The sequence below is a fragment of the Belonocnema kinseyi genome, chromosome 5, assembly GCF_010883055.1.
Source record: "Belonocnema kinseyi isolate 2016_QV_RU_SX_M_011 chromosome 5, B_treatae_v1, whole genome shotgun sequence".
NCBI lineage: Eukaryota > Metazoa > Arthropoda > Insecta > Hymenoptera > Cynipidae > Belonocnema > Belonocnema kinseyi.
In genome coordinates, this window is record NC_046661.1 from 122,899,342 (window position 1) to 122,925,887 (window position 26,546).

Genomic DNA, 26,546 nt, shown 5'->3' on the forward strand with positions numbered 1-26,546 from the left:
CAGAATTTTCAAATTTAAACGATTTCAACCCTCAAGGCTTAATTATTAAGCCTTGAGGGTTGAAATCGTTCTTAAATTAAAAATTCTCTAGTTGGACGCGTTCAAAATTTGTAATCTAAAAATGTGTAAAAATTCAAATGTTTTATCTTCGAAGATTCGATATTTGAAGATCACAAATTTTCAATCAATTGAAACATTTATGTTAAAAATTTAAATGACTTAAAATTGTTATGTTTAGATTTTAGAAAATTATGATTTGACATGAAACCATTACAAATTCCTCTTTTACAAATCAGTGAAAACATTTCTAACAAATTAATTTTAAATAAATATTCTTAACATAAAAAAGTCTTTGGAGTATTAAAAGTATTAGAAAACGTGATTATATATCGTCGTACCAGGCTAATATATTCATACTTAAATCAACACTTATTCCCAAGAGAGTTTGTTGTAATAGTACCCATGAAAATAGCAATCTGTCTTATACGTCATTACAATAGATGTGTACGTTATGTATATCGTATTTACAGTTAAGCTTGTAGTATTAGGAAAGTTAGAAAAATATCCTTTATTTCCTTATATTTTTATTAAAAAACTGGTTTAAGACTTAAAAAACAAATTTATTAACAAAAAATAACGTTCGATGGTTCGTGTCCGTATTAAAAGAAGTTTCTAGATCTCGAAAATGTTCAGTTACAAAAATTTATATTCATTAGACAGATTAGACTGAAAATTGCACTTATAAAACTTAAAATCATTTTCTGGTGAAACATATAGAATTGACAGATTTTCATTTAAAAATAAATAATATAAAATGCGTGTTGTTAAAAAATCAAGGATATTTTTAGAACTTCCTGTTAAAGAATGTTACGCACTGTTTAAAAATTCATTTTTAACTGTTTCATTTTCAAACTCGTACGAGACAATTCAAATTGACCTCGACTTGATTGTGACTGATTCGCAACTTATGGATATTCATTTTTCAATTATAGTTACACATTTTATGTACTGATAAAAATTCTTAATCAGTGCTTTATCAATTCTAAACGTTACCTGGTATTTTTGGTTCATAAGAGATTTATCTGGAAACTTTTTAAGAACTAGAGTGGACAAAAAGCAGTCTTAAACGAGGGGTTAATCACTCCTGCAATCTTAGGCAATAACATGCGAAAAAAATGCAATCCCACGCAATCTTTTATAATACCTTGTAATCCCACGTACGAAAAAATTTATAGAAAATTCAGTATAGGTCTCTAATGATTTTCCTATACTAAATTTCAAATAATATTTTTTTTATGATTCTTACAAAATCATTATAAGAAAATGAGTATAGAAATTAAGAATGTTAAAATATTGAAAGATTTCCAAAATTAATAGAAGGTTTTAAGGCATTCCAGAGGATTTCAAAAAATTTTCAGGGACTTCCGCTGATTTTAAGACATTTAAAAGGATTTAAAAATATTTAGATTACTTTATAAACATTTTAACGGTTTTCAAAAGATTAAAAAATATTTCCTCGGATTTTAAGGAATTTCGAAATATTTCAAGGGAACTTAGAGTATTTTAAATGTTTCAAAACAATTCCGGGGATTTTTATTGATTTTAAAAGGAATTCAAGAGATCAAAACAATTTTGAAGGATTTTAAAGAATTATAAAGGTGTTTCAAAGATTTCAAGATATTTCTATTGAACTTAGAGAATAAATTAAATTTAATTACTTTTGAAGGGGTTCAGAACGACTTTAAAGATTTCAAGGTATTTTCAAGGATTTCAAAGAATTTTACAAGATTAAAGAATTTTAAAGAATAGCTGGGATTTTAACGGTTTTGTAGACAATTTTAATGACTTAGTTTAATTTAGTTTGAATTCCCGAGAATTGCTATGGATTTTAAGCAATTTGATCGGATTTCATAACAATTTCAGGGGATAATAAAGATTAAAAGACTTTTAAAGAGTTTTGTGATATTTCTAAATATATTAATAAAATTCCCTTTCCTTTTCAAGCGATTACAAATATTCTACGGATTTCAAGGAATTTAGAATCATTAATTTAAGGGACTTGGTAGGATTTTTACTTTTTCCAAAGATGTCAAGTTATTTCGAAGAATTTTTCAGGATTTTCATTATTTGAAGATATTTCTGGTAAATATTGAAAAATAAATAAATAGAAAACTGAAATAGAAATCTATAAAACGAAATAAAATTTCAAGGGATTTATATTGATTCAAAATATTTCAAGAGATTTCAAGGAATTTCGAAATATTAAAAGGGCTTTTTAATGATTTTTGCTTTTACCAAAGATGTCAAGGGATTTTAACAAATGTTGGAGGATTTCCAAATATTTCAAGATATTTCTAGTGAACTTTGAAAATCATGTAAGATTAAATAAAACTTCAAGGAATTTCTAGCAATTTCAAACATTTCATGGGATTTTAAGGTATTTTGGAAAATTTCACAAGATTTAAGAGTTTTATCGAGGTCCCCTGGATTTTAAAGGAATTAAAAGGTTTCCAAGGATTTAAACGGGTTTTTAAAAATAGAACTTTAATAACTAAGTTCCATTCAAATTATATTCAAGAACTTGAAGATTTTAAGGGATTTTAAGTTATTTCAAGAAATTTCACAAGACTCATGGATTTTAAGAAGTTTCCAAGGATTTCAAGAGATTTCAAAGGTTTTTAGTGATTTGAACAGGGTTTTAAAGTAAACCTTGATAAATAAGTTCAATTCAAATTATATTTAAGGAATTTTAAATGATCCATACTTTTTTAAATAGATTTTCATGATTCCCAAAGGGTTCAAGGGATTTTAAGAGATTTCAAAGAATTTTAAGATTTACAACCAATTTTAAGGGATTTCGTAGAAACCTGTAGAATTTTGAAAGATTTTAGAGATTTCCTAGAAAACTTCGGAAAATACATGAAACTTCATTGAATTTCGAGGGAGTTTTAGCGACTCCACAGATTTCAAGAAAGAGATTTTAAGAAAGTTCAACGAATTTTACAAGATTTAAGGATTTTCTCATGTCTATAAGGATTTCAAGGGATTTCAAACAATTCCTCGGAATTTTAACTTTTTTTATAGAGAACCTTAATGAATAGGTTTAATTCAACGTATATTCAACAAATTATTTATATTTTATGCAATATTTTTTGGTTCTATTTCAAGAGATTTTAACAGATTTCAATTAAGTTCTGAGAGATTTTAAAAATACCAGCGAATTCACAGATTTTTGCTATGTGAAGTTTCTTTGTTTATTTATTTCTTCATTTTGGATCTACTTTTAACAATTATTCCTGCAAAATTGTTATGTTATTTATTCCAGTGTTGATTATCCTATAATTGATTCTCATGGAATAATAAATCTTTCGCAATCTCATGCAATATTGCAATTTTGGAATCTAGTGTAGACCAAAAATCCGAGTAATTAACCCCTCGGAGTCCTTTTTACATGGAGAAAGTTTTTATCTAGTATAAATGTAACTTTTATTTGTCAGGAGTCACACAAATAGATCCTGAAAAATGGAAAAATTACACAGATAATTTTCACAAACAAAATATTTTTAAAACAAAAGGAGTAGATAAAATCACCCTTAACATTTTCTGAAAGAGAAAAAAGCCCTTTTTGAATCTGACGTGCACCTTAGAAAGGAGATATTGCCGTTTGGACGAAAAATAACAGGAACTATTTTTCTTAATTGGATTTAGCAGCTGTTAGTTGTATATAGTGCACTTATTTTTTGTAACTGTCCAGTGTCGATAAATCCTTTATAATATTTTATTATTCAGTATTTAGTAGTGTTTCACTCGGTATGAATAATCGCAATTGTTACATAAATCTTGTTTTGATTTCTCGCTAATTTTGGTAACAGTATCAATTCCATCATTGGCAATGAATAACAATTCGTTTTATAAACACTATAAGTTCATCTTAGAATTCAACTCAGCGATAAATATTCGATCATGAAACTCACTTTAAACTTTACGCTTTAATATTGCAAACACAGTTAACTTTGTAAATTATATAGAAAATTCCACACTGATTTCTTTTTTTTAATTTCAAAAGTTTTCAAATTTATAAATTTAAATAAACTTTTGAAATATTATAACTAAAAAGGATATTAAGAATTAGAAAATTTTTTCGATTGTAAAGGGACTGGATCTGAAGTTTAAAATTAAATGTTGTATTAGATAAGAAAGGAGGAACTTGATATTCTCTATAAAAATAAAAAAATTTATAATTATGAAAACATCCTCTGCGCATCAGATTTTTATTGAATTAAAATTAAAATTTACTTTTTGTATTTTCTTACATGAAAAACTGATGTTTATTTGTTGGTTCTTATGAGTTTAAGCTAATGGGATGCAGCCTTATCTCACGGATCACTTTTTCCCCACAAAGTGGATATGACTTTTTTTTGTCGAGCCTAAAAGCTAGGGTTCATGGTTACGATGTCCAGATGATGAAATTTCAATGAAGTTCTTATGTGTTAGACGGGCAGTAATGGTAAGACTATAGCATAATGTACGACATGTTAGAAACTTCCATCGGCGTGTCTAATAGTGAGATAAAGATTTCAAAACAACAGTATACTTGGTACAATAATTAGAAGAAAACTGTTTTATTTACATTATACAATCGTAGGCAAGTCTGCATTTGAAGGTAAGAGGTCATCCATAAAATACGTTACCAACTTTAAGATATTTTTAAGCATTGAATTTTTTTAAATTTAAATTTTTAAGCAAGAATAGTTCAGTTCTCAAATGAAAAAAAAGAATTCTTAAGAAAAGATGTGATATTTCACATTTCATGCATGAATTTGCAATCTAATAGAAAAATTTTCAACAAAATAGTCAAATTTTCAACCACAAAAGGTGACTCAACCAAATAATTGAATTTTAAACATACAAAGCTGAATTTTCAATAATAATGAAATTTTTGATCAAGAGAGATAATTTTTTACTCAAATAGTTGAATTTTCAAACATTAAAAGCGTAAGTTTTTCACCAAAAATGGAATAGTTACATTTTTGATTATGTAAAATCAATTCAACAAAAAATTGAACCGATTGAATTCAACTAAAAAAGAAAATTTTTCTAAGAAATAGTTGCATCATCTACCAAAATTATGATTAAAAAAAAATGAAGATTATTTTTCTGATGAAATTTCAACAAAATACATGTATTTTTCACAAAACAGTTAAATTTTTCAACTAAAAATGTATAGTTTCATTTTTAAGTAAATAGTTGCATCATCAACAAAAGAAATATATTTCTAAACAAATAGTGGAATTTTTATATAGAAAAGATAAATTTTGGATTGGAAATATAAATTCTTATCCAAAAATTGAATAGTTATATTTTGATTTAAGAAAAACAAGGTGAAATTTCCACTCATAAGATAAATTTTCAACTAGGATTATGAATTTTCACAAAAAAATTAACTTTAAACAAACTAGTGCAACTTAGTTAAATTTTCAAACGAAATACAAGAATTCTCAAGAAAAACCTTAATTGATAATATTTCAATCAAAACATATTTTTATTTAAATCAAAAACAGTTAAATTTAAAAAAAGCATATAAAATTTCAACAAAATAGTTAAATTTTGAACCAAGGAGATGAATCTTCAACAAAACATTTGAATTTCTAACAAAGAAAATTAGGCCTGTACCAAAAAAATTCGAATTTGCAACAAAATACATACATTTTCAAGTGAAAAAGAAATTTTTTAAATCAAATATTTGATTAAATAAAGTAAAAAATATAAATTATTCAATAAAAATATGATAATTAATTTTCAGTTTAAAAAAGTTACTTTCTTACCAAAAAGAAGCGAATTTTGAACAAAATAGTTGAATTTTTAACCAAAGAGTAGAATTTTTAACCAACACAAAAATTTACATAAAAAATTGAAAACGGGGAGAATTTTTTTGGAAAACGAAAAAAAAACAACAAATATTCTTTAAAAAGGGAGAAAAGGAGGATTGGTAACGTGGTTTCTGGACAATCCCTGAGGACACGTAACAATTTGTTGGGAATACAAAAGTTTGTTGAAAAGCAGAAAAAATCCGATAGAAGGTTTAATTTTTCAAAATCTTGTGCGTTGAAAGTTTAAAGTAAGTTAATAAATTTTCAACTTTATTACACTCAAAGTTTAATAAAAGTATTTTATCTTATCGACATTCACAAAAATAAAGTTTGCATTGATTACTCTAGACATAAATTAGGCGATTTATTTAGTAATTTATTGTAAAAATAATTAGTGTTTTGAAAATCAGAAAATTTATAATTTCAAATTAAAATTTATTAAAACAGAAATGGAGACAAATCTTTGTTGTACAGCTAAACGAAGTTTTTATTTGACGCATATGGAATCCAGAAAATATTTGTAAAGTATTGTAATTTCTTTTTTGAAGATCAGAATTAATATTGATTGAATTTTGAACGTGGATTTTACCTCAAGAATATATGATATAGTTAAAAATGTCAGATTTACCAAAATAAAAATATTTTAGAATTTAAAACTGATCCGCTTAAAAGCTTTTTACAATTTTAGTAGAATAAAATATTCTTTAAATGTTGAATATGATTAAAATAGGACGAAAGAAAAAAATCCGAAAAACGAAATTCCCGAATTGGGAAATTCCAGGATAATAAAATTCCTGAACAGTTTCTATAATTACCGTTATCTTCAAATTTAAAATAACTATAATTTTAAAAAATTTCATCTAGAAATATATTTTTTTCAATTATTATTTTAAATTCAAACAATAATTATAGAAACTTTGAAAATATTTTAATGAAAATATTGGATTATTGTATTTTTAAAAAATCTATACTGTTTCTACCAAAATTCGTTAATTGTTTGAATTGGGAGATTTTATAATGGAGACATTTTATGCTGGGAATTTGATTATTCAGGAATTTTATAATTCGGGAACTTTATAATTATTCAAAAACTTTATTATTTGGGACTTTTTCAATCGGGGCATTTTATTATTCGGGAATTTCACAGTATCGGGAATTTTTGTTTCATTTGTCCTATTGAAATTTTCGGTCATTCAAAGAAAAAAAAATTATCATCCGAAAACATTAAGACTTAAAACATTCAAAAGTAAATATTAAAAAAATGTAGAGTTGTCAAAAGTAATTTCTGAATGATAGTTTAAAGAATTGATAAATTTTTTAATCAAAAGTGATTAAATACTAAAACTTGAAGAGCAGGCGAATAATTTTTTACGTACAATTACGAGAATTGCAAACGGGAAGCCTTAGAATGTAAAAGACATCAACACTAAAATCTTTTGAGTCATTCAAATTTAGAATGTGCCAAATTTTTTCGTTGCATACGAAACGGCTGAATTCCATGTTCTAAAATCAAAAGTCTCTCGTTGATTAATAATTTTCGATGAAAATAAATCTGCTTTTAAAGGTTTAAAATTTTATTTCCTCTTGAAGCTTTTAGAATTCAAAGACATCTAAAATTAAGATTAAATAAAAATTTCAAATTAAAAGTAATCGAAGTGTGTAAAAATTGCAATTAAAATTCGATTTTGTACTGAAATGCCTATGAAATTCAAAATTTTCAGAATCTAAACCGACCTGAAAATTTTTTTCGAATGAAAAACATCTAATTTAAATATTCGTGTACTTAAATTTTGAAATCTGGACTACAAAATATTTTGAAATTGAAAATAAGTAAAATTCATAGCCCTGAAATTTCAAAAGCTTGAAATTAATAATATAATATACAAAAGAATCTAAAATTTAAGTAATCATTAAAATGTGTGTTTAGAATAGTGCTTTTTTAGGCTTTCAACTTGATATCTCAATCTGCTTGGACGTAAGTTGTTGAGAAAAAAGTTGGTAATGTAGGAATATAGGAATTTCCTGATTTCGAACAAAAATTGTTTGCCTCCCAACTTTTTCAAACACTTTGATTTACAAAAATGACACAGACCTGCGAACAAAATATCAGCTTGAATCGAGAATAAAGCGGAACAAGTCATGGTACTTTGTACAATTAAATAAGTGCCTCTCTCTTGTTTGAAACCTGAACGATATGTTTTCAACATCTTTCTCTAATTTTTATTTCCATTATATTTCTCAGTCCAGTTTATTCTATTCAAGCTTCACTTTTTACATTTATAATTACATAGACATGTACCTGTTTACATAGATTCATATCGATATCGTAAACTCGAATTGTACATTAGGTATATTAAAAGGGATGAGTTTTTCCGCTAGCAATCTGTATAAAATATTTTCATATTCAAGATATTTACAACACACGAAACGCACATCAGATCAGATCAGATCAGGATTCATACGATTGACACATACACCCTCAACGTAATAATCATTTAAGTAGTTTCGAGATTCCTTCGATGTAAAAGGGCACTTGATTGAACAAAGAGACGTAATTATGTATCGTTGGATGATAAACCATTCAAACAATTCACTAAAGGAAACAACGAATTTTCAGGCATTCGAGAAATTAATTCCATTTCCTCTCTTTCACTCTCTGCTGATACATTCGGCGAAATTCAGCGTCACACTGAACTTTCTCTTTTGGTCATTACTATTGGGGTACCTAAGGATGTGTCCTTTTGGGACTGGATGCAGCACTGGCCTTGGATCCTGGCTTCGACTTCCTTTGTCAAAATTAAACTACCTTGACAAGTCCGATTCACCACGTTCATGCTAGTGTATAGCACTGATGGGCTCATTCTTCCCATTGTCATGGATTGAACACTTTGATTGGGCCAGTGTTGCCTTGGCAAGGTACACATCCCACTTTCGTAGACTTCACTAACCATAGGTTGAAACTGGAAAAGAAATTAATTTTTTTATGTATTAGCCATTTTATATTAGGGTGGTCCGAATGAGCCTTTTTTATTATTTTGAAAATAGAGGTCAAATAATGAAGTCTGAATCCTAAAAAAACTCGATTAGACAATTATAAGTGCTTCCTCAAAAATGTTTAACTGAAAAACGACAATAAAGTTAAAAAATGATCTTTATCTTTAGGAAAATCATTCAGGACATCTATTAGAGTTACGAGCAAAAAATTGAACCATATTTCTTATTTGAGTTTTCGAAATCTATAGGAAATTGCGAGGGGTTAATTATTAGAATTTTTAGTGAACACTAAATTGCAAGATTGCGTGGAATTGCATGTAATTGAAAAAGATTTAATGGATTGTGGGAAATTTATCATAGAAAATAATTACATGAAATCAATTATAGGATACTCAGCATTGGAATAAAGAATACAAAAAATTGAAGGAATTATTGTAAAAAGAAGAGAAACTACAGAAGAACTTATTATTAATATCCTAGTAATATTATATCACTCATAATCTTATATGGAACATAGAAATAGCGATCCTGTATAAATAAACTTTACACGGCAAAAAATTGTAAATCTTCTTGATATCTTTGAAATATGTTAAATTAAATTCAAATGTGTTTAAATCTGTTCAAATCCATTAAACCTTGTGAAATTCCCCACTCTTTAAAATAATTAGAGTTCTCATAAATCTTAATCTTAATTTGAATGATTGAAATCCGTAGAAAATCCTTGAAATAAAATTTAATTTATTCCGTAAAGTATCCCTAACAATTCTTGCAGATTTAATAAAATCCTTTCTATTTGAAAAATGTTCTTGAAATCTCTTGAAATCTTTAGGCCCTTACATATAATTCGAATTAAACTTATTCACTAAAGTTCACTTAAAACCCCGTCCAAAACCATAGAAATCTTTTAAATCCCTTGCAATTCTTGGGGACTTTATAAAATCCTTAAATTTGGAGAAATTCCTTGTCATACTTTAAATTCTTAAAATATTAGGAAATCCCACAAAATTCTTTAAATCCCACAAAATTAATTAAATCCCACAAAATTTTTTAAATCCCACAAAATTCTTTAAAATTCCTTGATATCTTTGGAAAAATGTTAAATCCTTGGAAATATGTAGAAATCTTTGAAATCCTCCAAACTACTTCGAAATGTTTCGAAATTCCTTGAAATCCGTGGAAATATTTTTAATCTCTTGAAAATCAATAAAATCTTCTAAAATTAGATGAAATACTTAGAAATTCAATAAAGCTCTTTGGAAAGCCTTAAAATTCGTGGAATCCCATCTAAATCGTTTAAAATCCTTTCAATAACTAAAATCTCCTGATATGTTTGGAAATATTCAAAATCCCCTGAAATTGTTATGAAATTTGACGAAACCCTTTGAAATCCATGGAAATTCTCGGAAATTCAAACTAAATTAAGCTGAGTCATTACAATTTTTTAAAAAAGTTTAAATCCCTATGATTCTTCGAAATCCATTAATATTGTTACATTCCTATAAATTCCTTTGAAATAGCTAGTAATCTATTAAAATGTAATTTAATCTATTTTTCGAAAAAATGATATTAAAAATGGTTTTTTTAAAAAAGAGTTTAGTGATGTACTTTTTAATAACATTTTGCACTAATTCAATAGATCTAAGTATTAGCTCGAAAGTCCTGTGGTTTTTATAATTAAAAAATTAAAAAGTTATGTAACTTTGTGTGCCAATATTTCCGTTTCTGGGGCGCATCGCACACGGCAAAAAATGTTTGTGGAGAAATTGATATTCAGAAGCGTTTTTCAGCCGATTTAAACATTTTCTTTGAAGCCAATGAAATTTCGCATGAATGTGGCAAGGTCGGATTGAAAAACGTTTTTTTTTTATTCAATAAAAAAAGATTTTTTCAAAAAATACTGGGATTTAATCTAAAATACCTAAAATCAATGAAGTATTTATTCAGAAAAGATGTCTAATAGATCCAAAACTGTTAAAAAATATATTGAATTGTTTATAAACAAATAAGTGAGTGATAATAGATTTATGAAGATCAGAAGTGATTCGTCAATTAAATTACCCTAAATTTAAAGAAGTTAAAGACAGCAACATCAGGTATTTATGATAAATTAAATCAAGCTTTTTTCAACTGAATCAGTCAAAATATATACGAAAATGTCACTTACTGATAAGATTTGGTCATACAATAACAGTTTATTATTGTTTAAACAAATTTAATTAACAAATGCATTTTCAGTTTTTCTGGAGGTAAAGACTTGGTCTTTTCAACGCAATTAACTGCTGAGAACTAATTTTAAAACTTTTTTTTTCAGAAACATTGATCAAGATACATGTTTGTTATTTTTATTAATAATTTCATTTTTAAAATGTATGAGAGGACATGAAATTTGTTTATAAACTTAATAATGACAGTAAAAATTGTGGTTCGTTATTGAGGTTTCTAAAAAAGTTCAAAAGTTAGTTATTAACAGTTCGTTATGTTATTTAGATTTGTTAAAAAAATTATTAATTGTCACTGATCAATATCACAGAGCAAATAATAAATAACAGGCTGCAAATACCTGAAAAAATGTTTTTTTTTAATGCCTAAGGCGATAAAAAGTTTTTAAAACAATTGTTCTTAACTATAAGTATTATTTATTGTATGATAAGCTTCCGAAAGGTCTAGAAATAAGTTATTTAACTCCATTATTTAAAAAAAAACACAAGTTTTTACCTTTAGAAATAGCCGAAAAATAGATTTATTAATCAAGTTTGATTAAGCAATTATAAACTATTATAATCAATAGCACAGAGCCAACACAAGATAAGACGCTGCTAATAGCTTGAAAAAACGCACTTTTGTTATTATAAAATGTATAAGATGAAACAAATTTGTTTGAATAATTATTGTTAACAATGAAAATGGTGAATTATCATCTAAGCTCCCTTAAGGTCTAGAAATTCATTATATATACTCCACTACGTCGAAAAAACGAAGTTTTTAACTCTAAAAATAGCTACACAGTGCATTTTTTAGTTACATTTGTTTGAAGAATCATCAATTGTTATGATACGACTAAACCTAATAAGTGAATGACATTTTCGTATGGAACTATTTCATCATAAACACCTGCAGCGGATACTTGTTCATAAGGTTTATTTACAAAGTAACAAATAATTTATTATTTTTCATCAGTTAAATCAAAAAACGGCTTTTGTTTATAAATTGTTTAAATTTAGTGCAAATCAATTGATAAATCATTGCTAATTGCCATGAGTCCATTTGCATTTATCTAATTATTTATAACAAATATGTGATATTTCATTGCCTTTATACTTTTTGTTTTGGTATGGATTATCAACTCTCTTGAGCTCCTTTTCTTAATCCTTCACTTTGAGTAAGAACAAAGATATTTAAAAAAACCTAAAATTCGAAAAAGTCGAGATTCTAGATTACTACCAAAAATGACGTAAATAAATATCGTACTAGAGAATTTTCAGTAGTACAGGTCGATGTGTAGTCAGAAAATTGGGAAAGAAGGATGGTAAAGGAAAATCTTGCAAGAGCTCAGTAGTGCAGATATATGAGTAGTCAGACATGCAAGAGGATCGCGAAGTGGCTGGTTACAGTAGTGCATATCGATATATGGCCAGACATTTGTTTGACCCTGTGGGAGGAGGAAAAGGAGGGTTCTAAGGTGCCGAGTAATATAGGTCGACGTTTAGTCAGACATCAATGTTTCAGCAGTACAGATCAGATTTCAAAGTAGCCAGCCATTTAAAACTGGTGGGGGTGTAGTGGTACATAAGAAAGTATAGTCAGTCATTAAAACAGCATGGGAAGTCTTAGTAGTATTGGTCGATAATTAGTCACAAATATCACGGGTAGTGAATTATAATGTTTTGTCAGTCAGTTGGTCAGTGGTACATATCAGCGTCTACTCAGAACAACTCGCGAAACAGGGAGGGCGATATTTTCTATAGTACTAAGAGATAGCAGGCATATATTGCTTCCTTTTTTATTTAATACTCGTTTTAAAAGTTGTCTTTTCTAGTGAAACAGCCAGAATTTTGAAATATTAGAACTTTAAAGCTTAAAAAAATTGTCGCTCTACACAATTTTATCTTTGTGATAGGAAATGAGTATACCAATCAAGAGTTGATTGAAGTGATAAAATATGTTACCCTGGCGAAACAAATTTTTTACAAGAAATTAGAACATTTCTACAAATGTAATTTTTTCTTAACATATGTACGAAATTTAAAACAGAATACAAATCAGTACAAGTAGCTAATTTTGTCTGTTATTTTCTTGTAGACAAGTAAAAGAATAACAATAAAGTATGAGCTTCTACAGTAAAAAATTTTGTATAACTTTTTATTAATATATTTTTTGTTTACTTTTCATAAAAATCGACAAGATATTACAGAAAACTACAGGATTTTACATTTCTTATTTGGATGTTTGACGTCATAAGAATACTTTTAATTCTAGGTTAATTACTGCAAAAAATTACAAATCTTCACAAAAAATATAGAAGATATCACAAAAGTTGAAATGTTGGGAAACTGTATATAAAATTATGTTTTTAAATACTGCTGGTTCATTCTAGAAATTTACAAATTTGAACCAAAAGAATATGCATTTTTACAAGCAACACTTTTAGAATCAGCAGCAAAACTTTTCGAACTGTCAACTTTTGTAAAATATGTGTACTATATAAGTTTCTACAAGTAACTACAATTTTTAAAATATTGTTCTTTTACCAATATTTTTTGTTATTTAAACAATTTGTTTACTTTAATTACTTTTAATTTAATTACTTTGTTTAATTTAAACAATCGTATCATAACAAATTATAAATCACAGATCAAGCAGCAATCTCAGTTACACATATTTTTTTTTATTAAAATTTTACCTCGATGTCCACATCTATGAAACGCAATTGTAAATCACAGATATTGCTTACTTTTCAAAATAATTTTCTGTAAATTAATTCAGACATGGAAATACATTTTAATTAAAACAAATTCTTTAGAAGTGCGTATAAGTTTATTCTGCAAGATAATATAACATTCAGTGAAATAGTCATCACTGTTGCTTTAATAATAAAAGCGATGGATTTTATTGAATTATATTATATCAATTTTTAGAAAAGCAAATAACTTTAATTCCGTATCGGATCAAGATGGTTAGCTTTAAAATAATCTCAAGCTTATTAAGAATAGAAAATGTGATAACGAAATAAAATTGTTAAGCTTTTTAAAGATCTTCAACACTTTTAAGAAAATACACATTTTTCTTAATATTGCTGAGAAAATGTGAAATCATTTTTTATTTTGAAAAATTAATGTCGAAAGAATATTTGAGAAGATAGAAAAAATGTTTTGATTAATAAATAAAAATTGAACAATTATTGCTTTGAAAAATATTCAAGTAAGTTTAAGGTATATTTAGAAGTTTTGAAAAAATGCAAAAATAATTTATAACTCAAAGCGATTTCAAAATATTACGTATTTTGAAGATTTAGTAAAAAAATTAATTCTAAAAGAATATTTACAAAGATTGTTCAAAAAAGATTGTGGAAGAATTTATAGCAATTTTTTAATCTGGCAGAATTTTCGAAAAATGGTAGAAACAATTCGACTTCCAAGATAATGGAAAAATTTTCATTAAATTTTTACAAAATTTGTCAATTATCCAGGAATCATTTATTTTTAAATTAATTGTGACAGCTTAAAATTGATTAAAATTATATAATTTAAAATATTTAAAAAAATTTAAATTATTGTTGAACATGTTGAATTGAAAATTATGTGTGAATTTATATATTTTGAAAAATTTAAACTTTATAATGTATAAAATTGAAATATATGTTATTATTTCGTAGTTTAGTGGCTTTGTTTATTTTTATTTGCAGTTCAGTTTTTATAACTTTAATTTTAAAAACTGTCATTTTTAAGATGTTAAATCTTTTAACGGCAATTACCTTTTTCAATTCTTTCTCAATTGTTAATTTTTTATTTTGCAGTTTAAACGTAATGATTTGCTATTTAATAACGATTATTCATTATTGTATTTTAATATTTTACCATTCCTTTAAAGTTTAAACATAGAAGCTTTTTTGTAATGGTTATCATTTTTTCTGGCTGCAAAACATGTGAATTCCTGCCGATTTGTATAGATATAAATTCTTGTAGTAAATGAAAACTTCAATAAAATATAGCCATGTACAGAAAAGTACACAAATTAAAAAAAATCGTAAGAATACAAAAAGTTTTACTTTTCTGTAATTTTGGTTGAAACTTAATACATTCATTTGTAGATTTCTATAAAAATTGTTATAGTTTTTTGTTTACTTGCTGTAAAAGTTTTCCACTAGGTTAAGAAGCAATAACATAGTATATCTAGTTAATTAGGACATTTAAGAAGTAAAATAAAGCTTTGAAATACTCACGCTTTTATGTTTCGTTGATATATTAGAAAGCTCACGAAGTGGCAATCCATTTCGAATAGTGCAGTATCCTACATAATTTCCATGAGTACTCATAGATGAACTCGAGTGCTCTGTTAAGCTTCTCGCAGGGGATGTCTCTATCGTGGAGATGAGCCTTCGTTTTCGCAAATACTCTGATGGCTCGTCTCCTGCAAATTAAATTAATCCCATTTAATCCATACTATTCTCCTCATTCTATCAAATTCAAATACAATCGCGGCATTAATTAGGAAAAATTCAAATCCAAAACCATTTCATTTGTTTAAATAGTTTAAAATTGAATTCAAAATTAATTAAATTTGAAGGTCTCCAGAATTTTAATCCAACGAGTTTAGAAAAATTGAGAAAAAAATTAGGATGGACACTGGACTGGATAACCGGTACATGACTGAGATTTTTTTGAGACGAAGAATTTAAACATTTACAATAGAAAAATTTCTGGTTTATTAATTGTAAATCTAGAATTTTCTAATTTGAATAATTTTCCGATTGAAATGCTTGAATTTGGACATTATTAAATAGAATTTCACCACAATGATTAATTTCAATTATATAAATATTATTTCAAGAGGCTTTAATATGAAATTTTTTTTATCATAAATAATTTAAATTTCTCAGGGTTTTGTATTCCGAACGAAAATATGACCGTTCCAGATTTAGATTTGAAAAAATTCAATGAATTTGCGATATTCCGCGAGAGTTGATACTGATTTTTGGAATTTTTAAATGTAAATTTGAGTTTGAAATTCAAAAATTCAAATTATTATTATAAATTTTGAAGAAATTCGTTAAATTCGCTGAGTTTTATAAGAGTCATTAGTAAAGGGGGTTTCGAGTAGAAGAATACGAATTTAAGGTTATAAATCAAAATGCGAAAAAGTTAGATATTTAAACAATTTATTTTTATTATTGCGTTTTCATGCAAGTTAATAAAAAGGTGGTTAATCGAGCCACAGAACATTCGAAAATTCAAAAATTTTATAAGGAATCTACAAATTTATTAATATATTAAAAATTTCAAGTATAATTCTGGAATCTTTTTGATTTTTACCTGAAATTCAGCTTCTGTTACTTAATGAACGCCCTCGTATTGCATTTTATAGAAATCTACCAACATATACAATTTTCAAAAATTAAATGAGCTTTTTTAATTTTTGTATTTTTACCACAAATTTTGTGTTCTGTGACTCGCAACACTCCCAGGTTATGATATTCATGGAAATTTGCTTATTTAATAACATTTTCGAGATATTAATTAAACCTATTGAATTTTTTTAATTTGACTCTAGTTTTATGTTCTGTGACTCAAAAAACATTCTCTTGCTGACATTCATAGAAATTCACCAATTGAATAGAATTTTCAAAACTTAAGTCGCTTTTTGGAATGTTAGAATTTTGACGCTAGATTTGTGTTCTGTGTCTAAAAAAAACCCGCGCCCCCAATTTCATGGAAATATACGAATGGAATGAAATTTCCCAAATTTAAGTTACCTTTTTGAAATTCTGAATTTTGACCCAAAATTTATATTTTCTGGACTCGAAAAACTTTCTCTCTCTCCTTCATGCGAAACTACCAATTTAATTAAATGTCCCAAATTTTAAGTCAAATTAACAAATTTATGAATCTTGCCCTCAAATTTGTATTCTAAGATTCGAAAAACTCCCTCGTTTTGCTTTTACAAAAATATACCAATTTCTTCAAAATTAAAATTCGAGTGAAATTTAAAAAATGGTTGAAATTTTAAATTGCTGAATTTTTGAAATTTGAAAAATGTTTGCCACAAATTTGAATCTTGTGACTCAAAAACCCACCTCATCATTTTTTGATGGAACCATTTCGACATAATTTCGATATAAAATTAGGCTTTTTCGAGAAATAATTTCACAATGGTTTCGCTTTGAAGGTTTCTGAGTTAGGGCCAAAAATGAATCAGTAAAAAAAGTATCTGTTTCCGAGAAATAGACTGTGGAAGTATACAAACTCAAAAGTGACAGAAATATAAAATTTGGAACAGGCTCGGTTGCGGATCACGGTAAAAATTGCAAATTTCAGTTTAAACGAAAAATAAAAACCTACTTCCGAGATATTCTGTTACCAAACTGAGAGAAAATGAGTTTCTTTTTGTTAAAAAAAGTTGACCAATTCTGAGTAAATCATTCAAGAATTTAAAGGTTTGAATTACATGGGCTTTGAAAATTAAACTTTGGATAGCGACTAAGATTCTATTTTCCAATTTGAAAAATAGTGAAAACTTGCTTCTGAAATATGGAGAGGCTAAATCATAATAAAAAAGTTTACACCCAAAAAAAATTTTTTCCCCGGAAAATAAAGATTTAATGGAACGATATTGCACTCTAAAAGACGATGCTTCGTTAAAAGTAGTAGAAAATGAAGATTTAATATTTTAGTTTGGAATTTGATTGGTACTTCGGTTCTGAAATAAATGACAAATATTCAGGAAACGGTTAAAAAAAGGTAAGAGGTTATGGAATTAAAAAAAAGAAGAAGAATATGGTAGACAAGTGCAGAAAATTTGGACTATCTAGTTTAGTACTGAAACCCTTCAATTACAATTTGAATATTGTTCAGCTTCAAAATTATAATTGTCTAAAAAAAAAAATCATTTTGGGTCGGGAAAAACCGGAAAATAACGAGAAAATTTTTTCTTAGTAGTAATTCACTCCCCCACTTAAAGATCTTATTTTCAATTTATCAAAATTTTTGGATATTTCAATCATATATTTTAGAGGGTAATACATACCATTAATTTGTTGGGGAATGATGTCAGGGTTTTTCTCATCACTCTCGCTGACATCACCACTTTCTAATTTCCTAAAGGGACTAGTGGGATATTTTTCATCTGTTATCACATTACTGCCTTCTCTGAATCGAAGCTCTCGCTGAATAGGAATGGTTTTGGTGACTTTGTCGTGATCTTCCACATGGGGTTTACCTTGGTCATCCACGTGTGAATGTTGAAGTTTCAGGACTATCATTACGATCACAGCCACGATTACGAGAGCTGCAACCACCCCTATCATGATACTCAACATAGGTGTCAATTTTACGTGCTGTTTTGGTCTTTCTGTAACAAAATTATTTGTCACAATATAAAATTAAATTGATTAATTTTTAATTATTTTAACCGGCCACCGGAAGTCCTGTGGTTCGAATCCCAGTGGAGTGAATTGAGTAGATCTTTTTGCAGAAAAATATAATTTAAAAATTTTCTGAGTTTATTCACATCAGGTCAGAAATTACTTTGAATTTCAAATTTATTAACCGAAAACTTGAAATATTTCTTAAGATGGGAGGTTTTATACTTTTGAATATTCTTCTCTTTAATAAACTTGAAAATTGGACAATTTTTTAATGCTTTCTGATTGAAGCCTCTGAACAGTGTATTTTTTTCTTTTACGTCTAAAAAAACACCAAAAGTCGAACATCAAATGATATGCTCTGGCGATTTCCAGGCCATTAAAATTTTTTATTAAATACATTTCCGGATAAAACTTACGTGTTACATTTCAAAAACAGCCTGCTCTCAAAATTAGACCTTATAATTATTAAAATTATTTAGAAATTCGGCAGGAAAATAATTAATCATGTTATTAGTTCTGCCACAAAATTAATTTAAAAAGGGTATTGTCCAGATCTCTGATAAAAATAACATTTCGCACTGGAAAAATGATGTAACAATATGAAAAATTCATAAGATATATAGATGAGAGTGGTCTCTATCTTAAATTTTTTAAAATAATTACATAATATCTCCAGTTCAAAGTATTAGTTTTATAAAAAATCTTGACAACAGCCAGTTTACTTTAATTTCGTGGCAGAAATCACGGATTTTTCTACTTGAGTTCCTATTCAACATTTAATTTTCTGCCGAATTTATAAAATGTCATAAGTGCCAAGGCTTGCGATAATAAGATCATGATGGTCTCGAAACGTAACATTAAGTTTTATGCCGAAATATATTTAATATGACAATTTTCAATTCAAAAAGCTTCATAATTTCTAATTTTTCATGTAGATGAACTGACATTTTAATTTTTTCCCTAATTATTGTAAGTTGTTGAATTTGTAAAAAAAGTCTAATTATTTGAATTATAATTTGCAAGGCTTTTATATTTGATAATCCTCAACTTCACACACACACACACACACACACACACACACACACACACACACCCACACACACACACGCGCGCGCGCGCGCGCGCGCGCCAACATTCGTTGCTTGAAAGCTTTAAAGTTTAGCGGCTTTTGCGGATATAATTATTGATCGAAAACGCAATATATTCTCATTTACCTATGTATGATGAGAATGTACAAATATTTAATACTGGAGAGAAGGTTGGAAGGATATTGGTAAATTAGCAAGAATATTTTAGTGACTGCTTGTGAAGATATTCATGATAATATGTGTGGAATTACCATAGCACTTATTGGTAAAATTACGAACTGAATTATTAATTATTGAAAAATTATTGGCGAGGAGTATTCAACAATTTCCAATAATTCGAACGATAATTTCATTAACTGCGAAACATCAAACATTGCAGCTTAATCAACAAAATTAAACGTAACATTGAAGTTTTTTAGATTACAGTTGCTTTAGAAATTTGATACGAAAATGCCATTTTCCGAATATCTGGATTTTAGGGGTTTAAATTGTAATAAATAATACTGCAATACTTTGAAATCCAAGGCAATCTTTTACAATACTTTGTCATAACCCTTACGAACAAATATTAAAGAAAATTAAGTATAGCTCTATAATGACTTGCCTATTATAAATTTGTTATAATTTTTTCGCAACTCTTAAAAATGCATTGCACAAATCAGTACCAAGCAGTCATTATAGAAATCAGGGATGTTGAAATATAAAAGAGTTGATTCAAACATTTGGAAGTTTTCCAAACATATCAGAAGGTTTTAAGGGATTCCAAAATATTTCAAAAAATATATAGGGACTTCCACTGATTTGAAGGCATTTTAAAGGATTGTGAGGATTCAAAAATATTTTAGTTAATTTAAAAAGAATTCAACGGTATATAAAAGATTTAAAAATATTTTCACGGATTTCATGGAATTTAAAAATATTTCAAGGGAGTTTAGGGGATTTTACAGATTTCCAAACATTTCCGGCGATTTCAAAGGATTACAAAACAGTAAATCCCAGAGATATTATAAACCAGAAGTTGGATGAAAAAGCTGCAAATAATTAAAAAGTACAATTATCCGTTGACAGATAATTTTTATCATAAGGTGGATAAAAATTATCCGTCTTAGGATAATTGTAGTCGTCAATTGTTTCCTAAGTATTTATCTAACTTCAGATAAACAATCTCCCTGGGATTTACAGTGAAAGGATTTCCAGAGATTTAAAAAAAAATCAAGGCATTTCAAATAATTAAATTAAATTAAAGGATGGGTTTCTAGTGGTTTTAAAGGTTTCAAGTGATTTTAAGGAGTTTCAAGGAATTGTACAAAGTTAAATGATTTCCAAGACTTATAGGAATTTAAACGGTATCTTCAAAAAATTTGTATGACTAATTTATAATTTAATTTGAACTCCCGAGAATTTCCATTAATTTTAAGCGATTTCGTTCAGGGGTTCCAAAGGATTTCACCCGATTTCAAGGGACTTTCACGGATCTTAAGGCTTTTGAAAGGGTTTTATGGGATTTCTGAATATTTCCACCGTTTTCAAGCGAAAACATTGGTTTTTAAGAGATTACAAATATTTTCACGGATTTCAAGAAATTTCGAAAAATTTTAAGGGATTTCGGAGGATTTGTACTTTCTTCAAAAGGTGTTAAGGGATCTCGAAGAATTTTGTAGGATTTCAAACTATTTGAAGGGATTTATAGTAAACTTTATAAAATAAATGACAGTAAACGAAATTCCAACTATGAAACTATGAAAAATAAATTAAATTAAAGTTCAAGGGATTTCTAGCAATTCTAATCATTTAAAAATATTTCAAGGGTTTTTATAAATCTCTAAGGATTTTAAGATATTTTAAAGATTTCTAGGGATTAAAACGGGGGTTTTAAAAGAGAAATTTAATGTATAGGTTTAATTCAAATCATATTCAAGGGCTTTTATATGATTTAAACTTTTTCAAATGGATTTCTACGATCTCCAAGGACTTTAAGGGATTTTAAGGGATTCTAAAGAATTTTGAGAAATACAAAAGATTGCAAGCGATTTTGAAGTTATTGGTAGAATTTTAAAAGATATTAAATGAATTCTAGAAAACTTCGGACAATACATGAAATTTATTTGAATTTCAACGGATTTTGATACATCTCAAGAAATTTCGCAAGATTTAAAGGATTTGATTAATCTCCAAGGATTTGAAGGGATTTCTAGGAATTTTGACGTTTTTTCTGTAGAACTTCAATGAACAGGTTTGATTCAAATTATATTCAAGGGCCTAAAATGATTTATACATTTTGAAATGTTTTTTTACGATCTCGAAAGAGTTCAAAGGATTTTAAGGGATTCTGGAGGACTTTACATAATTTTGAAGATTTATTAAAGATTTATACATTTTTCTAGAAAATTTCGGGAAATACATGAAATTTTATTGAATTTCAAGAGATTCTTAGCGATTTCACATATTTTAAGGGACTTTTACGTATTTCGAGGAATTTACATGATTTACAGGATTTCATCAAAGATCCAAGGATTTGAAGGTATTTCAAAGATTTATAGGGATTTTAACGATTTTTCTAGATAACTTTAATCGAAAAGTTTAATCTAACGGAAAATCTACGCACAACAACAAATAAAAGATAGCAGATTAGGGTTAACAGGAACCCTAATAATTTTGAAGATTTTTTGGGATTTCACAACCTGTAATACATTTAAACAGATTTTAATAGATTTAATTAAATTTTGAACAATTTGAAAGATATGAAGAGAACTCACAGACTTTTGCTGTGTAAAGTTTATTTCTGCAGCATTTCTATTTTTTTTGTAGTTCCATATAATTTTTCTTAGTGGTAACAAATAATTAGTTCTTTTGTAGTTTCTCTACAATCTTACATCTTGCAATCTAGTTTAAGCAAAAAATCCGAGTAATTAACTCCTCGTTAAAAATCCACAACGAATCTTGAAAAAGCTTAAAAAGTCTAAAGTAAAAGTTTTTAAAATTATTTTTTTTCTGGAAAAAGACCTTTTTCGCTCTGCTGGGAATTAAACCACAGCGGAGCGAAGTAGAAGATCTTTTTTCAGAAAAAATCTAATTAAAAAATTTTTTAATTCATAGCTCCATCTATTCTGAAAAGTCGTTGAGAATTTTTGTTATTCCCTGATGATAATATATATTCCTTCCAAGGAAACGTTTCGGATCCCTGATGCAAATATTCTGATGCTTTTTGGTACAATTAGGCACTGTGTAGTGAATAGAAAATGCTGAATAGAACTAAAATTATTATGAAAATTAAAAAAACGTAATAAGATCTAATGGAGTTAGAAAAAGAATCGATGGGCTGAGAATTATATAAAGGAGTTTGAGGGGGCTAGATGGACAATTTATTAGAAGCATACAGATCCGTAGGCAATGATTATGTAATAGTATAAGTATATTAACACATTAAAACCCTAGGAATACATTTGATTTTTGAATTGGATAAAAGCTCTGCAGCACGTTTATCTGAGGAAAGATGAAATTTATGTGACAAACTATTTATTTGACATATGTGATATGTCAAGTGGCTGCGTCTAGGTTCATCGAAAAAATTTCCTCCATAAACTTGAAAATACTTCCGGTATTCATTTTTAAATTGTCTCACTTTAGTGAAATGATTTTATGCAAAAAATCATTCTCTCACACTAAAAGAATACATAGGCTGCACTTTGGTTAATTTATACTTTATAGTGTTTGTTTACAATTTTTGAAGTCTTCATCGGGGTCCATTTTAGTTCTTGGTGATTTGATGATTGATTCTTGTACAGAATTTTCTCCTGATTCCGAATATATCTGGTGCATATAGCAAATTTCCGGTCGCTTTGTTATTTGACATTTTTTGTGTTTAAGTAAAAAATGTCACCTCTCTGAAAGTTATTAAGGTTTTAAAAATATTTTGTCATAATCATTTAAAGAAGTGTGATATGCACATATTTGTTTGATGGTATATGTTGATCTAATTGATAGTTTTCGATAAAAACAATAAAATAGCATTTTAATGAAAAACTATTCCTTTAATATATTTTTTGTCATTTCATAATTTTTGTTTGTAATCATAAAGTACTCGCTGAGACGAAGACAATTTCTTTGGAACACTTGTGTGTGAGGCTTCAGTCGAGGTTTCAATCCTGCAGCTTCCAAGTCCACCCGCTGTCATGATTTGATGCTGTGACTAACAATCGTACACACAGACACGAAAACTTTCTATTTATTTTGAGGTTTGTAAAAATTAAACTAATATTCTAATTAAAAAAATATACTGTAGAAATGGTTTTTTATTAGAACGCTATTTTATTGTTATTCTCGAAAACTATCAATTAAATCAACATACAACAGAATCAAATTTTTACATAACGCACTTCTTTAAATGATTATGAAAAAATATTTAAAAAACTTTAATAACATTCAGACAGGTGATATTTTTTTAATAAACACAAAAAATGTCAAATAATAACAATCATCAGGACCTAAAATGGACTCTTGTGCTTGTGAAAATGTGCTCTTGGATCCCAGACTAACTATGAAGTATAAACTAACCAAAGTGCAGCCTATGTATTCTGCAAGTAAAGGTGAATGATTTTTTGGTTAAAATTATTTAAATAAAGTGATACGATTAAAAAAAAACGAATACCTCAAGGATTTTCAAATTTATGGAGAAAATGTTTCCGGTAAACATAGATGCAGAAGTTTGACACATCACATATGTCAATAAAATATTTTCATCAGATCAATTTTATCTTCATCAGATAAACGTGATGCAGCGTTTTTATCCAATTTAAAGATTAAATTTATTCCTGGGGTTTACTGTGAAGATGCTCTGACTCTTGCTCTTTTGCTTTACATTATTATGAATAAAGGGAAGAATAATATCTAATAATTAAGATTTTTACCTGCTTCCGAAGTCAACTGCTTTTCAGGTAACCTCAAGGTTCCTGCCTGGACAACCAGAGGCTCACTGCGACCCTTATCATTGTATGCAAATACGCAGGCCTGATAAAGTGCCCCAGAATCCAGATTCGTTACACTAAATCGGGGCACCGAAGAAGATAGGTTTGCTTTCAATTCTTGGCTATTAGTTTCCCTCACCTCAAGAAGGAACGATTGAGGTAGACCACCATTGAAACCCTCAGTACACTTCACCGTGAAGGCATTTGTCGATGTGTTAGAAGTTGTGCAATTGTGGACCATGTCCGGTCGACCTAAAAGTAAAAAGCATCCAATCAGAGTGGAGAGATTTAGAAAAAAAATTGAAAAAAGTCAGAGCTTTTCTATTAGATGTACTTTACATAAATAAGTATAAATAACTTTGAAGGATGTTTAGTAAATGTTTAAAATTTCAATTAGAAATTGTTTTTTGTCCATTTATTAACCCTTTGATGGTATCTTGGGTGTGCAGCCACCCAAAGATAGTAGAAAAGTGAAAATTGTGAAAAAGATATGGAGAGGGGAGTGGGGGTGGGGTTGCTGAATTAGGGGACAAATAAGGCCTAATTGTCAGGCATGTGACCCAACACAGTAGTCTACATCTATTCGAGTTATAATCATTTGAGCGCGTTGTGGGTATATATTCATAAATCTTCAAATTTGAAAAATAAGTATACTTTTTTATGACAAAGAAAACTGATAAGACTACGTTACAGTTGGAAGTGTACAGTTTATGAATCACTATGATTTTTTTTTAATTTCACACAATTTTCAGGATATACCCGATGAAGATGCGATTTTTGCTATTTTTGATATTTTTCGATCCTTTTTCAAATTTTTTTGTTTAGAATTTTACGAACTTTTGCCTCATTAAAATATTAATAACAAACTTGTACAGCTGTATTCCTGACATTCTAAAGATTTTATTTCACACCTGCAATGTTAAAAAACATGTATTTTACACAATTTTTATCTCTGAATTTTTATTACACCCAGTGCGCCATCAGAGGGTTAAAGATTCCCTGCTCAAATCTTACAAGATTAGGATTTTGGACTTTGAATATTAATTGCGAAGGAAATTGAAAAATGGGCTAAAGAAAAATGTAGGACTTTTTTTTTAAATAAATTTTTGCGGCCTCCCTAATGTTAGTAATTTTTTTCCTTGTATTTCTATCTCTATTAATTCTTATTCAGTTGGATCCTCCTGAATATTATATTTTTGGTTTAGAGTTTAAGTACTTGGTTAAAAATTCAACAATATTGTTATAAAGTCATCCTCATTAGTTAAAATGCAACTATTTTGGTCGAAAATTCATTTTGTATTGACGAATCATATTTTTATGTTGAAAATTCAATTAAAATTTTGCTTTTTTGGTTGAAATATCAACTATTACAACTTTTGTTGAGAATTCATCTTGTTCTTGAAAATTCAACTATCTACTTAAAAAATTCGTCTTTTGGCTTAAAAACTTGACTATTTTGTCGAAAATGTAATTCTTTGTTGTTGTAGTTCAAATCTATACATAACGTCAAAATTAAATAATATTTAAAATGGTTGATAAAATCAAGAAAAATAACCCCATTGGTAAATATGATAAATTTTAAACGAGAAGTCTGAGGACCCTTCAGAAAAAAATAGTAGAAATTGTCTATAAAATATTATTTATATGCTATTCTGTGTTTTTTTTGTGAGTTAGGTAAAAATTGTAATTTTTTATTATTGTAAAACGCGAACTAGGTAATTATTTTATATATTCTAATTTTTTTAAAAATAATTTCCTGTCTGAAAATTAATTGTGCATTGCCAAGAAAGATTCAAAGAACATTGTAGCACATTATAGAAAATATTCTAAAGAACAAAAAAAGAAGTGAATAATGAAGATTTAATAAGAATTACAATTTTTACCTAAAGCGAAAGAAAATACACGAGACATCAAACAGTCAATATTAAAAATACACTTAGAGATTACACTATTTTGTCTGCAGTAGGTTGCGATTTCTTTTTCTTCCAGAATTTGTCCTTAAAGTTGAGCAAAGATATCTTCAAAATCGAATATAATTGTTAATTCGGTA

The 26,546-nt window shown here is 27.6% G+C and overlaps 1 protein-coding gene across 1 annotated transcript in view; it reads right to left on the bottom strand.

The window, feature by feature from the left end:
* Window positions 1-8,554: 8,554 nt before the first annotated feature.
* LOC117173867 (hemicentin-1-like) overlaps window positions 8,555-26,546 on the bottom strand; it is a 208,528-nt gene continuing 190,536 nt past the window's right edge. The window contains exons 11-14 of the mRNA XM_033362513.1: window positions 24,440-24,748; window positions 18,105-18,428; window positions 15,304-15,491; window positions 8,555-8,830 (exon numbers count right to left, since the gene is read on the bottom strand). Of these exons, the coding sequence (XP_033218404.1) occupies window positions 8,555-8,830; window positions 15,304-15,491; window positions 18,105-18,428; window positions 24,440-24,748 (1,097 nt within the window). The remainder of the gene's footprint in view (window positions 8,831-15,303; window positions 15,492-18,104; window positions 18,429-24,439; window positions 24,749-26,546) is intronic.